This window comes from Pollachius pollachius, assembly GCF_949987615.1.
Source record: "Pollachius pollachius genome assembly, chromosome: 14".
NCBI classification, from domain to species: Eukaryota; Metazoa; Chordata; class Actinopteri; order Gadiformes; family Gadidae; genus Pollachius; species Pollachius pollachius.
Window position 1 is genome coordinate 13,274,853 of NC_136947.1, and position 12,998 is coordinate 13,287,850.

Genomic DNA, 12,998 nt, shown 5'->3' on the forward strand with positions numbered 1-12,998 from the left:
CCTTTTATTTTCTCACACTCTCCATCGTGGCTCTCCAAACAACCTGACCTGTCGGTTGCCTCTTGCCGTGTGTGCGTGTGCGTGCGGTAATGGCGTGTGCGTGGCGTAATAGCGTTGGGACGGAGAATAGGGCGGCTAATTCAAGAGTCCGTAGTTATTATTATGAGTGCGGGCGTTGGGGGTGAGGGGGAGGACTGAACCAAGTGCCCACTTGCTGTTGCCGTGTCAACGAGAGGGCACCTGTAAAATGCATTGAGATCCCTCCCCACACACAAGTAGAAACACAAATACACACACACACACAGAACACTTATTACTATTTTAAATACAATAGAAAAGGGTATTATTAAATAATTACCATTTTGGTTATTTATGTATATATATATATATAAACATATTTATAGATAATATATATTAATATATATATATATATATATTTTATTAATATTAATATTAAAAATAATATATATTGTATTACAAACAGTAAAACTATTTTAAACTCCTTTAATGAGTCACCGCAGACAGACGACTCACCTAACGTGTTGCTGCCCCCTAGTGACTGAATATAAAAATAACACTTGTCTAGACCTGAACGACATCCAGCGAAGTCACATGATCAAAACAAGCCAACATGGCGTCTGGTGATGTTGTATATGCCGACCGAAGCGCCACTTTAAATCCTTTACCATCCGTTTAATATTATACTCGCAACATTATATTTAAAGTGGTATACAACTTCGTCGGCCGTTCATGGCAAGTTTTCTCTAGTGCGTTTTAGCGGCATAAAATGTTTTAAATGAAACTTGACAGCTCTGTTATGGAGGAGGTCGAGGGCAAGAAAAGACATGTAGGTTTTTGTTTACTTCTCTGGCCATGATATCCCTACAGCATCCAATGCAATCTTACCTTAAGAAGCTGCATATCACCATATCACTGTTTTATATCGATTGAGCCACACCTAATGTTCATGTTTTCTCTTTCCTTTCTCTGTATTTGCAGACGTTTTTACGAGTGCGGGCTAATAGGCAAACAAGACTGAATGGTATGTATATTCATCCTATATTACACCCCCCATTCATAATCTAAACTTTTTATGTATTTTTATTTTCAATGTCACTAAACCACATCACAACAAAATGTGTCTTTCGTGTCCCAATAGTCGTTATGCTGTTGTTATTACACATTAAATTTATCTCAGGTCCTATTGATAAAATGTCAATTTATTGAGAAAAATACATTTCTAAACTGTTTTAAGAGGTGCTTTGAGGACGAAAATAATAAATACCTATTATTTGAAGTAAATACTTAGAAATACTACAGACACAGACAAATACTATTCATTGTTTTGAGCTTTCTTTTTATCAAAATTACTTTTTGTTAAATGAAAATAGGGCTAGATTCATTTGTGTTATTATAAATTGATAATGTCCTGCAAAATTGAGCCTGTTTGCATGACTAGATTGAATAGTAGTGATTAAATAGTAACTATTTGTGTCCATAATTATAGTACCATATGTTGCAGTAAATGGATACAGCCAACTAGATAGTATTTTATAATTCATCCTGCCCCGTTTGTGGTATCTCCACAACAGTGACAACAAATAAGAAGCTAAATGAGAAACCATTGAGGAATACGACTTGAAATGCTCTTGTCTGTTATACATCCAAATCCAGCCACTACCCTCACAACACACTAGGTTTCAGCCCCAGTATTAGCAGGGGGACCTGAAAGACTTTTTTTCAACAAAGTCTTCAACATTTAAGCATTAGTAGCCTCTCTCTCACACTCTCTCTTTATCTCTCTCTCCCTCCCCTTCTCTCTCACACCTTCTCCTTTCCCCCTGACGGTGTGGTGGTGTTTTTGCCCCTTTACCCCCTCCTCCTGGGGGTTCCCCTATGCCATCTAAAGTTTATGTTCCTTCACCGCCGCGCTATTAGCATTTAGCAAACCCCACAGAGGATTCAGGGCTTAACGGCCTACTCTGTTCTATGCTGTTAAATCTCTAATTTGAGATACATATATATATATATATATATTGTCATCATAGTGTGTGGTGGGATAGAGGGAGGAGGAAGAGACTGCTAGATTTGATCGGAACGCGATGTATTGAATGGACAGAGGGAGGAATAAGGAGTAATGAACAGGAAGGAAGTAAGAGGGTATGAGAGTAGAGCGAGAGAGGTGGGGGATATGCTAGAGAACCATAGGCTGCATGTCGATATAAGCTTTCTCCAACATAACCTCATGCATACGTTCTGTTGCCAGAATCGGGCGCACTTAATTCACTGAATATACATGTTTTTATGGAAGTCAACCTGTCCATAGTATGTTTATAATCACAGGCAACTTTTTGACATTGCATATGTTGACGTTTTATCGCCGACACGCACTATTCCATTCGACTGGCTCTGTACTCCCTGCCGGTGTGTATCTGTTCCACCCAGTGAGAATGGAGGGCTGTAGGGGTTGATGATGCTAACCATGTCTCTCTCCCCTGTTGCTCTTCCTCCAGCCCGTATAGGGAAGATGAAGAGGAGGAAGCCAGAGGAAGGGGGACAGGTATGTCCGCTGTGCAGCGTGCCATTGGCTGGGAGCGAGGAGGAGATGAGTAGACATGTGGAGCAATGCCTTATCCAGGTAGCCGACGTCCAAGCACAAGCACCCCTCCTCTTTCTCTTTATTCCAACCTATCACCGTCCTCTACCAGTCCAGACAGCCCCCTCAGCACTTCTCTCTCTCCGGAAGGATTCTGACCAATCACCTCTTTCCTTGTAGAAGTCGACCAAACCGCTTTAACCCTCTGTACCTCCTGTATAGATTTGAACTGATGGCGACTGTGGTGTTTGTAGATGGGATGATCACTGTTTTTCAGTGTGGGGAATTTGCACTAATTGCGATTGATTAGCTCGTTGTGGTTGACCAATCACAGCTGTGGATCTGGTGGGCAACCATTTCACTCTCTGTTATTCTAGTAGCCAATCAACAAGCATCACTGTTTGTTAATGAAGTGAATAATCTCCCTCTTTCCTACCAATTCTGATCTGTAGAATCACTAACCAGCACTAGACCAACCCAACACTTACCAAACACAACATTTATTTGTTGTTATAACTCTGATTTGTTATACAACTTTATTGGAAAATACATTGTGAGAGTGAACCCCCTACATTATTGATATAATATAAGACATAATATATATTATTATATTTATGTTTATACTAAGCATGAACATAAATTCATAGCATTATTTTTGTAGTCTTGAATTGATCTGTTAAAAACATGTTGCGTAACAGATCAGCTGTATAGTTATAGTGTTTGACCTGCCGTCCTTTGATGTCACCTGTATTGACCTGTGGTGTGTTGTGTTGTGACATCAGCGCGAGGGCGCGTTCGGCGACGACGACTCTGCCGATGGCGAGAATGGGCGGGGCTTCGAGGAGTACGAGTGGGCGGGGCAAAAGAGGATCCGAGCCACCGCGCTGCTGGAGGGAGGCTTCAGAGGTACACACACACACACACACACACACACACACACACACACACACACACACACACACACACACACACACACACAATTAGTGCTGTGTGGTTAGCCTGTGGATGCTAATAAAACAGGGGAATGTTATCAGGGTGAAGAGATTGCCTATAAAGATAAAGGCCACCGTCGTGATGATGATGATGGCGATGACCCTTCAAGCTGTGTGCTCAGCTCCATCTCCCTCGATCCACCCCCTCTCTCTCTCCATCCACCCCCTCTCTCCATCCACCCCCTCTCTCCATCCACCGCCCTCTCTCTCTTTGTCCTTCCATTTGGCTCTTTCGCTGTTGCTATCTGGCCTTGGTTCTGTCTGTCGCAGCAGCGTTGGCTCTCCTGAAGCAGAGCTGATGGCGACTGGGGAGCCGTAATGGTTCCTGCCGGCTCTGGTGACCACCGGAGCTGCCCCCCCTCCCCCCCTGTACTGCTCCCTAAGCCAGGCCAAGGAAAACACATTTAGCTGGGCGATTGACCTGCCGTGTGTTTGTGCGAGTGCGACAGTTTGCGTGCGTGCGTGCGTGCGTGCGTGCCTACTGGGCCGTGTGTGTAGGACCACATTGGCCCTGCAATGCAATTATAGAACTGGACCCAGGAGTAGGCCACAAGGGACCATAGAGACTGCCCTCTTGACACACACACACGCACACACTCCTACATGCACACCACACACACACACACACACACACAACAAATCACCCCCTACATCTTACTCTCAATCTCTGAATGTGGATCTCCTAAATATTTTCTCTGATTCATAATTCATTCAAACATTTTCAGCTTCCGGGGCTTCCGGTGGCCCGGCAACTAGAATGGCAGCATAGAAAGGAGCTCCTGCATCGACATAAATAATACCCCGTAATTCAAGTTCTTAACACGGCTAAAGTGAGTTAAACTCAAAGAATGATGGGTGGGGGTAAAAAGAAAAAGGAGGGAGCCAGGTCTCAGAGTCAAACCGACCGAGAAACTCGAAACAACGGCAATGCTAGCAGTAGCGAACGTCGCAGTGAAAATGGCGAGGACACGGAGGATGAGACTGCACCTGCCACACTCAGCTCCATGAGGAGATGGTGAGTGAGGTGGTAGCCGCTGGAATGCGGGATCTTAAATCAGAAATGAAAAAAGAACTGTCGCAAGTAAGAACAAGCTTTAAAGAAGACATGAAAAAGCAACTGAACGAGCTGACTACCGAAATTAACCAACAAGTGAGTGCCGCTACCGGCAAAATAGAGGAGGTGGCGGAACGACTGGGAGAAATTGAGAAGAACATGACAGGGAAGGAGAAATGGGACATTGGCGTTAAAGACACTCTTATCCAACTGCTTGATAATCAAAAGTTTCTCCAGGAGAAGATAACGGCCTTGGAAGGGCGCTCAAGGCGTAACAACATAAGGATTTATGGCATCCCCGAAAACGCAGAGGGCTCTTCTATGCTACGGTATGTGGAACATATGATTCTGACTGAACTGGGGGACAACGTGGGCCTCCGCGGAGAGGGGAGTCTGGGAATTGAGAGAGCACACAGGTCGCTCGGCCCACAGCCACCTGCGGGCGCGCCCCCGCGCTCTACAGTGCTACGGTTCCTACAGTTTAATATTAAGGAGAAAATCCTCCTCGCTGCATGGAAGAAACCCATCTGTGTTCAAGAAAAGCGAGTGTACTTTGACCACGATTACGCCGAGAATGTACAGCAGAGGAGGAAAGAGTACACTCCCATCAAAAAAGTGCTCAAAGAAAAAAGGATCTGCTTCCAAACTCCGCTGACGAGGATGCGCGTGCACTTCGATTCAGGCACGGTCACGTACAGCAACGCCGAGGATGCCGCGGAGGATATAAAGAGACGTGGATTCACAGTGGGTCCGCTATCGTTAAGAAGATCCAAAGACATCACCGTGGAGACCATCAACAAACTTCTACCGTGGAGTACAGCAGGGACACGGCGAGAAGGGAACGCGCATAACTGTCAGGAGAGCGCCCGCGAGAAGCTGAAGGTGTTTCAGAGGCCAGCCAGCATGCCATAATAATGGATGAGTAATTTTCTCCGCCCCTTCCTCATAGAGATATGTTAATCTATCTAAGTTCATGGTTCTTAAGCAATCAATACCTTCATTTAATGTTACAATAAGCTAAATAAGCTATAAACATAAAGGCACAGTAAAGACTCATGTGGAACCTGTGACCTCCCTTAAATACAAGTTATTATAGCAGTGGTTCGATGCAGCTGACCTTCATAATAGGCCACCACTTTTTTCAGTGTTTTTTTTTCTCATATTTTATTTCCTAAGTTTGCTGAGGGGCCCCACTTAGTGGCATTCCCCCCTCAACCTAAAGAGGTTTCAAGAGAACCTCCGAAATGGAAAACCTGTTCTGTAAGTTTATCACATGTTCAGTGAATGTTATATCTTGTGTTGTTTGTGCTGTGAGGGCTTTGACTGAATTCTTAAAGGTACAAGAAAACATGTTTATGGTGACTAATGTGAATGCAGTATTATAATATACAGTCTTGGAATGTGAATGGCATAAACAATCCCATCAAAAGGAGCAAAATAGTTGCAAAGTTGAAACGAGAAAAAATTAATATAGTTTTTCTGCAGGAAACGCATCTGTCTGCTATAGAACATGAGAAATTTAAGAAAATTGGATTTAGAAATACCTTTTTCTCCTCACACAGGACAGGAAAGAAAAGGGGAGTAGCCATTCTTATTCCGAATTCTGTTTGTTTTGAATTGATCGCAGAACATAAAGACAAAGAGGGTAGATTTGTTCTAGTCAGGGGAAAAATAGAGCAGGAAGAAGTTACTCTGTGTAACGTATATGCACCCCCTGGTAGCAGCATCTCTTTCTTCAGGGGGGTATTTAACCTCATTGCTGCAGAAACATGTGGCACATGTCTATGTGCAGGGGACTTTAATTTACTTCTTAATCCTAAATTAGACACAACAAATCGAGTGAGAAGAAAGAATCTCTTAGAAAAACAAATAAATAAAATTCTGCAAGACCTTGGACTAATAGATATTTGGAGATATTTACACAAACACGATAGTGATTTTACCTTTTACTCTGCAAGGCATAATATATACTCTAGAATCGATTATATCTTCATGTTTAGCAGAGATTTCCATAAGGTGAAAGATTGCACAATTGGACAGAGAGATATTTCTGATCACTCAGGTTTAACTTTGAAATTTACTTTAGATAGAAATCCTAAAACTACTTTATGGAGGCTGAATACTGGTTTATTAAATAGTAATTCATTTAAAACTGAAATGGCCAAGGAAGTAGAAACCTATTTAGAACATAATGATAATGGAGAAGTCAGTCCTGCAATTCTATGGGATGCAGCAAAAGCATTTCTTAGAGGAAAAATCATCGCTAAGTGTGCTAGGCTAAAAAAGATCAGAGATAAAAAGCTGTCAGACTTGCAGAAGCAATTAAAAAATCTTGAGCAACTTCATACTACTAACAATGACCCCTCTTTACGTGAGCAAATGAGGCCTGTTAAGCAGGAGATAGACAAAATTCTTAGTGAGGAAATTGAAAAAAAAATGAAATTTTTGAAACAGCGATATTATGAGGCAGGGCCTAAAGCGTCTAAAATGCTTGCATGGAGAATTAGAAAACAGCAAGCAGAAAACTCAATTCACAAAATTAGGGATCCTATCACAAATAAGGTAACTACTAAATTAGAGGAAATTCAGAGTGCATTTGAAAAATATTACAGATTACTATATACACAGCCAGACAAATCAGACAGACTTACAATTCAAACATTTCTCTCTTCTTTAGATCTCCCCTCAATAGGTAAAAACCAAAACGAGGAGTTAATTTGTGAAATCTCAACTGAGGAAATAGATAATGGAATCTCAAATCTTAGAGCCAATAAATCACCAGGTTGTGACGGATTTCCTCCGGAGTGGTATAAGTGCATGAAAAAACTCTTGGTTCCTTTACTGAAGGCTTCTTTCAACTACACTCTCAGGGGTGGGGCTCTCCCGCCATCTTGGAGCAAGGCATTTATTTCAGTAATACCAAAGGAGGGAAAAGACTAAATGGACTGCAAAGGGTATAGACCAATAAGTGTCTTAAACATAGACTATAAACTGTACGCAGCTATATTGGCTAAAAGATTAAACACAATAATGCCTTCCTTGATAAATGAGGACCAAACAGGTTTTATAAGTAATAGGCAAACACACAATAATATTAGAAGAGCCCTAAACATTATTAATCAAATTACAAAAGGAACATCAAGCGCAGTCCTTTCAAAAGGCATTTGATTCGGTAGGATGGGATTTCTTATTTCAAGTTATGGAAAGATTTGGTTTTAGTGATTCATTTATACAATGCATAAGAATGCTGTACTCCTCCCCAACAGCGAGGATAAAAGTTAATGGGAGCCTTTCGAATCAAATAATGCTACAACGAGGATGTAGGCAAGGTTGCCCATTAAGTCCACTACTTTTTAATTTTTTTATCGAGCCCCTTGCCCAGGCTATCAGAGAAGAGACTGCTCTGGAGGGTATAGATGTGGGAAGTGTAGAGAACAAAATTTTTCTATATGCGGACGACGTCCTTGTCACAATTAAAAATCCTGAATCTGGTATCCCATTGCTTATGAACATCCTGGGAACGTATGGGCAATATTCTGGTTATACACTGAATGTACAAAAAACCCAAGTCTTGACCTTTCATTTTACGCCCTCAAAGCAATTGATGGACAGGCACCAATTTAATTGGCACCAATCACAACTTAAATATCTTGGTGTCTCACTGACAAAAGACCTTTCACAATTATATGATGTTAATTATAAACAGATAAATAAGAAAATATATGATGATCTGGGCAGGTGGAGCTTGCTCCCCCTCGACCTCGGCAGTAAAATTCGGACAATCAAAATGAATATTCTCCCAAGATTATTGTACTTATTTTCAGCACTTCCAATAGAGATTCCTGCAAAACAATTCAGAGTGGGATAAACATTTTTCAAGATTTATTTGGAACAATAAACGACCAAGGGTGAGATACTCAACATTACAACAGCCGGGGGAGAGGGTTGGCATGGCCCTGCCTTGTCTTAAAGATTACTATCTGTCAGCTCAGCTGAGGTATCTTGTATGTTGGTGTAACCCATCTTATGAAGCTAGGTGGAAAGATATTGAGCTATCTTTAATTGAAATACCTATCCAGTCAGTTCTGGGTTGCCCTGGCAGGTTTAATGATGTTCACCAGCTACATAATCATTGTACTAGTTTCTCTCTGAAAATGTGGTCAGATGTAGTAAAGAAATATCAGCTCTGTAGAGAAATTGGAGTGTTGAGCTGGCCTGCATTCCATCCACACTTCCCTCCAGCTTTACAGGACCATAGGTACAAACAATGGACTAAGCGAGGAATCACCTCCTTCTGTAGGATAATAAAGAACGGAAACCTAAAATCTTTTGAGGATTTGCGTCAATCTTATGAGTTGGGTAAAGAAGATTTTTATCGTTACTTACAGATCCGCCACTTTTTTCTGAAAACAATAAAGACCCCTAATTTAACTGAACCCTCGAAAATAATTCAAATTTTTATAGAAGCTTATGATTCCAAAAGTACCAAAGGTATCACTGGAAAACTATTCAAAAGCTTTACTTTATTGAATAAAAACTCAACAGATTATATTAGACAGCGCTGGGAAAAAGAGGCTAATATAGTAATTCCAGAAGAAACGTGGCTTCAAATTTGGAAAAATCAATCCACTTCCACAAACTCTTATTTCTGGCGAGATTTTTGTTGGAAGAATTTGATAAGATTTTTTATTACCCCTAACCAGACATCAAAATTTTGCGGTATGCAGGTTTCCTGCTGGAGGGAGTGTGCTGGGATTTCTGCAGATTATGTTCATGTTTTTTGGTCTTGTCCTTGTATTATACCTTTTTGGAGGGAAGTGAGAGAGTTAATTGTGGAGACTCTGGACATAATATTTGACTTTTCTTTTAACTGTTTATATCTTGGAGAACTCCCTGAAGGTCTCAGTAAAGGAGACACTTACCTCCTGAAGATTTTCATGGTTGCAAGTAAAAAAGCAATTACTAAATGCTGGCTCCAGAAGAATCCTCCTACCATGAGACACTTAACAAACATTATAAACTCTATCCAGGCAATGGAGAATTTGACTTTTGTGCTGCGGCTTCAAAAGGATAAAGGAGAGGAGTATTGGAAAAAATGGGATCGCTACAAACATAAAGACTCCTGATTCTATTTCACTCCATTCCAATGTGAGAAATATTTGTATTGTGTATTGCACCTATGCTTTTCTTTTTTGTACCGGCTTCCAAATGTGTGTACTGTCATGTCCTAGCCCTCTTTTGTTTGTTTGTTTGCTTGTTTGTTGTTCACATATATAAAACGAAAAATAAAGTATAAAAAAAAAAAAAAGCTTCCAAAAAAAAAGCTTCTATTTTCAGCTTCCAATACAAACATTTTGGTGCTCTCAGCTTATTAAGAATTGCACAAATACTAAAAAAGTTGTAAAGTAGAATGAAGCCACAAAACAAACGAGACATTTTCAAAAATTTCCATTGAGTTACTTTGAAGTGTGTGTGTGTGTGTGAGCTTTCACGACGTGTGAGGATGAAATTGTTAGAGCCTCCCCCTTTTTCACAGTTCCTACTCCACTTTTATCCCTCCATCTCGCCCCTCTCTCCGCCATCCCTGTTCGATCTGTTGTTTAAACACACACACAACGCACGCACACACACACACACACACACACACACACACAGTTAGATTCACCTACCCCCTGCCCAACCCCATTTAACACACAGACACAAACACCTCTCTGTCACAGGAGCAGAGGAGGCAGATCAATGTTGAAATCCCAACTAAAGCTCAGACAAACAGCAGTAGCAGGTTGGGGGAACGAGGGAGTGACAGTCCTCTCTCTCTGTCCCTCATTGAGCCTGTGTTTAGTGTTGAGTGTTTAAGGGGGTGGACAGGACCCTTCTGCTGTTCTCTAATGGGCCGCTGTGTGATGTGACACGGACCACAGATGTGCCCCCCAAGGAGACTACACACAGGGGAGACTTGAAACACAAGACAACCACACACACACACACACACACACGTGTAGGTCCACTCAGTAGGTGGATTTTCCTCCTTAAAGATCTTGTGGTTCAAAAGCACACAAACACACGGCTGGAGCCAGCTGGGTCTCCCTTGAGCTGAGGGATGCGGAGAGTCTGCGCATGTGTGTGTGTGTGTGTGTGTGTGTGTCTGCGTGTGTTTGTGGTGTGAGGACCGTGGGGGGTGAGGGGTGGTCTTCGGGCAGGATAAAGCAGGGTCTATCTCTCTGAAGCGCCAGCAGCCTCTCTTTGAGAACCCTGAAGAAAGCTGGCTGCTAGACATGGGAGGCGGGGGGGCTTTTTAAGAGAACCCCCCCCCCCACCATCCAAAGACAGGAGCAGACAGCCTGGGGAGGGGAGTGGAAATCGAACAAGCTCAGGTTGTGATTCAACTTCAACATGCTTCTGTGTGTGTGGGAGAGGGAGGGGGACAGGGTTGAGGGGGGAAAGTGAGTGAGACACTTCCCTGTATCTCTCCAGCTTACTGGGCTTCAAAGAGCCATTTTGGCAGAAGCTGAGACATCTCTCCCGTGTGTGTGTGTGTGGCTGTGTGGCTGTGTCTGTGCCTGTTCCTCCCTGCGCTGCCGGAGGTAGAAGTTGCCTATCTATTAGTACAGAACATCACAGGTTCCCCCCGTAACTCTACATTTTCACTCTTTAACAAAGTTGGCAAGTGTTGCTTTATTCATTTTTTATGTATTTTTTTAAACTTGTCTGCTTTTGAGACGTTGTAGAAACGTCTGGCAGAATGTCACGTCTTCTGCTTTCATTGGGGGAAACTCGGCCGTGCTTCATGTCATCTTGGCGTGAAGTATTTTCACTGCGAGATAAGGACCCACACAGCATCTACAGACAGGCAGCCGGATGGACGGTTCTCAACGTTTCATCATGTCTGACCATCAGTGAGTGTAGCGATTGGAAGACAGACTCTCAGACAGATCTCCGCTCTGGATAACAGGGGGGCCCTTAAGAGATGGAAAGGGGGGACCGAGGGAAGGGAAGAGGGATTACGGCTGAAGATGGCCTGAAGGAAAGAGCAGATGTCGAGGGGGGCTGCTTTGAAAAAGGACTTCAAAGATGGCCGTCTCATCTCTTTGTGTTTCCCCATCTCTGACCTGTAAATGGCACAACGATAGCGCACCGACCTTTGCCATGCCTAGCCCCCCTCCTGCATCTCTCTCTCTCTCTCCGAGCGGTCACGATAATTGCTATGGCAACGGGGTGTCACCCGAGGCCACCCAATCGGGTCGATCTGGGCTCCCGAGGCTGTCTGACGTGTCCTTTGATCGCCCCGCCAACCCTCTCCATCCCTCTCTCTTTCGATCACTGCAGGTAACCACGGCGACAAGTATGCAGATTGGAAGGGTCCCGTGTTAATGTCAGGAAGCGTGTTACCTGGTGGAGGGAACACGTGTAGTTGGCGTGTCGAGAGTCAACGATATGCATGAGGTGGCTTTAGAAATGAGTGTGTTTATGTGTGTGTGGTCGTGTGTGTGCGCGTGCACCCTTGTATTGATTGCCCCTTGTCTTATTAACGTGCAGGCAACACAGGCAGTGGAAAGGGGGGAAATGATATGTGTATCTGTAATTAAGGGGCACCCCAGGCGGACATTTTGTGTGCTCAGTTGTCGTTATAACCGTAGATGACATTGAACAGAGAAAAACATGTTTGTTTCTCTTTTGCTTTTGGCCAATTGTTCTTTGGCTACCTTGGAGAAAAGCCTCTGTGTGGTAAATGTAATTTTTTTTTATGCTCAATTTGCTATGTATAATTGTTTAATACTAACTTACCAGTGAGAAACACACCATGGGGATGTGGTGCCTTTTATTTAATAGTAAATAATAACTATGTAGTCAGATAATGGGACAAAAAGAGTTTAAACTCTGGAAAGTCCTTAGAGAAAAGCAGTAGAATAAGAAAATAACAGTGGATGTATTGTGAGATGGAGGGAAGAATATCGACAGAAGAAAGAGGGAAAGGAAAGGAGGAATCCAAGGGTTAAATAAGCTTAAAAGAGGGAATGGGTGGAGGAACTGGAAGAGCATGGTTGTGTTTGTGTGTGTCAGTGTCTGTGTGGGGCATTTTGTCTGTGTGTGTGTGTGTGTGTGTGTGTGTGTGTGTGTGTGTGTGTGTGGCAGTGTGCACTGTGAGTGAAAGGCAGTTAAAGTGACTCTGACCTTTCGCTGGCTAGATTAGATTGGCCTGCCAACACTGCTTAGAGGGACAGATAGTCGCACGGCATGTTCACTAGCGTGCACTCAAGCACACACACACACCGGAGGGAAAGACCAAGTGTGTGCGTGTGCACACGGACGACCGCACGCCTGTAAGACCCCGTAACGTCCATACATATCTACCCAT

General features: G+C 42.9%; 1 protein-coding gene across 3 annotated transcripts in view; it reads left to right on the forward strand.

Moving 5' to 3' along the window:
• Positions 1-12,998, forward strand: part of rnf220a (ring finger protein 220a) — a gene marked incomplete at its 5' end in the record, with an annotated part of 143,197 nt that overhangs the window by 112,243 nt on the left and 17,956 nt on the right. For 2 of the 3 annotated variants that reach the window (XM_079751690.1, XM_079751691.1), the window contains 3 exons: positions 1,000-1,042; positions 2,514-2,638; positions 3,379-3,502. In XM_079751690.1, coding sequence (XP_079607816.1) covers positions 1,000-1,042; positions 2,514-2,638; positions 3,379-3,502 — 292 coding nt within the window. Of the gene's footprint in view, positions 1-639; positions 848-999; positions 1,043-2,513; positions 2,639-3,378; positions 3,503-12,998 lie in introns of those variants that run through there. The other variant, XM_079751692.1, reaches the window with a different exon arrangement.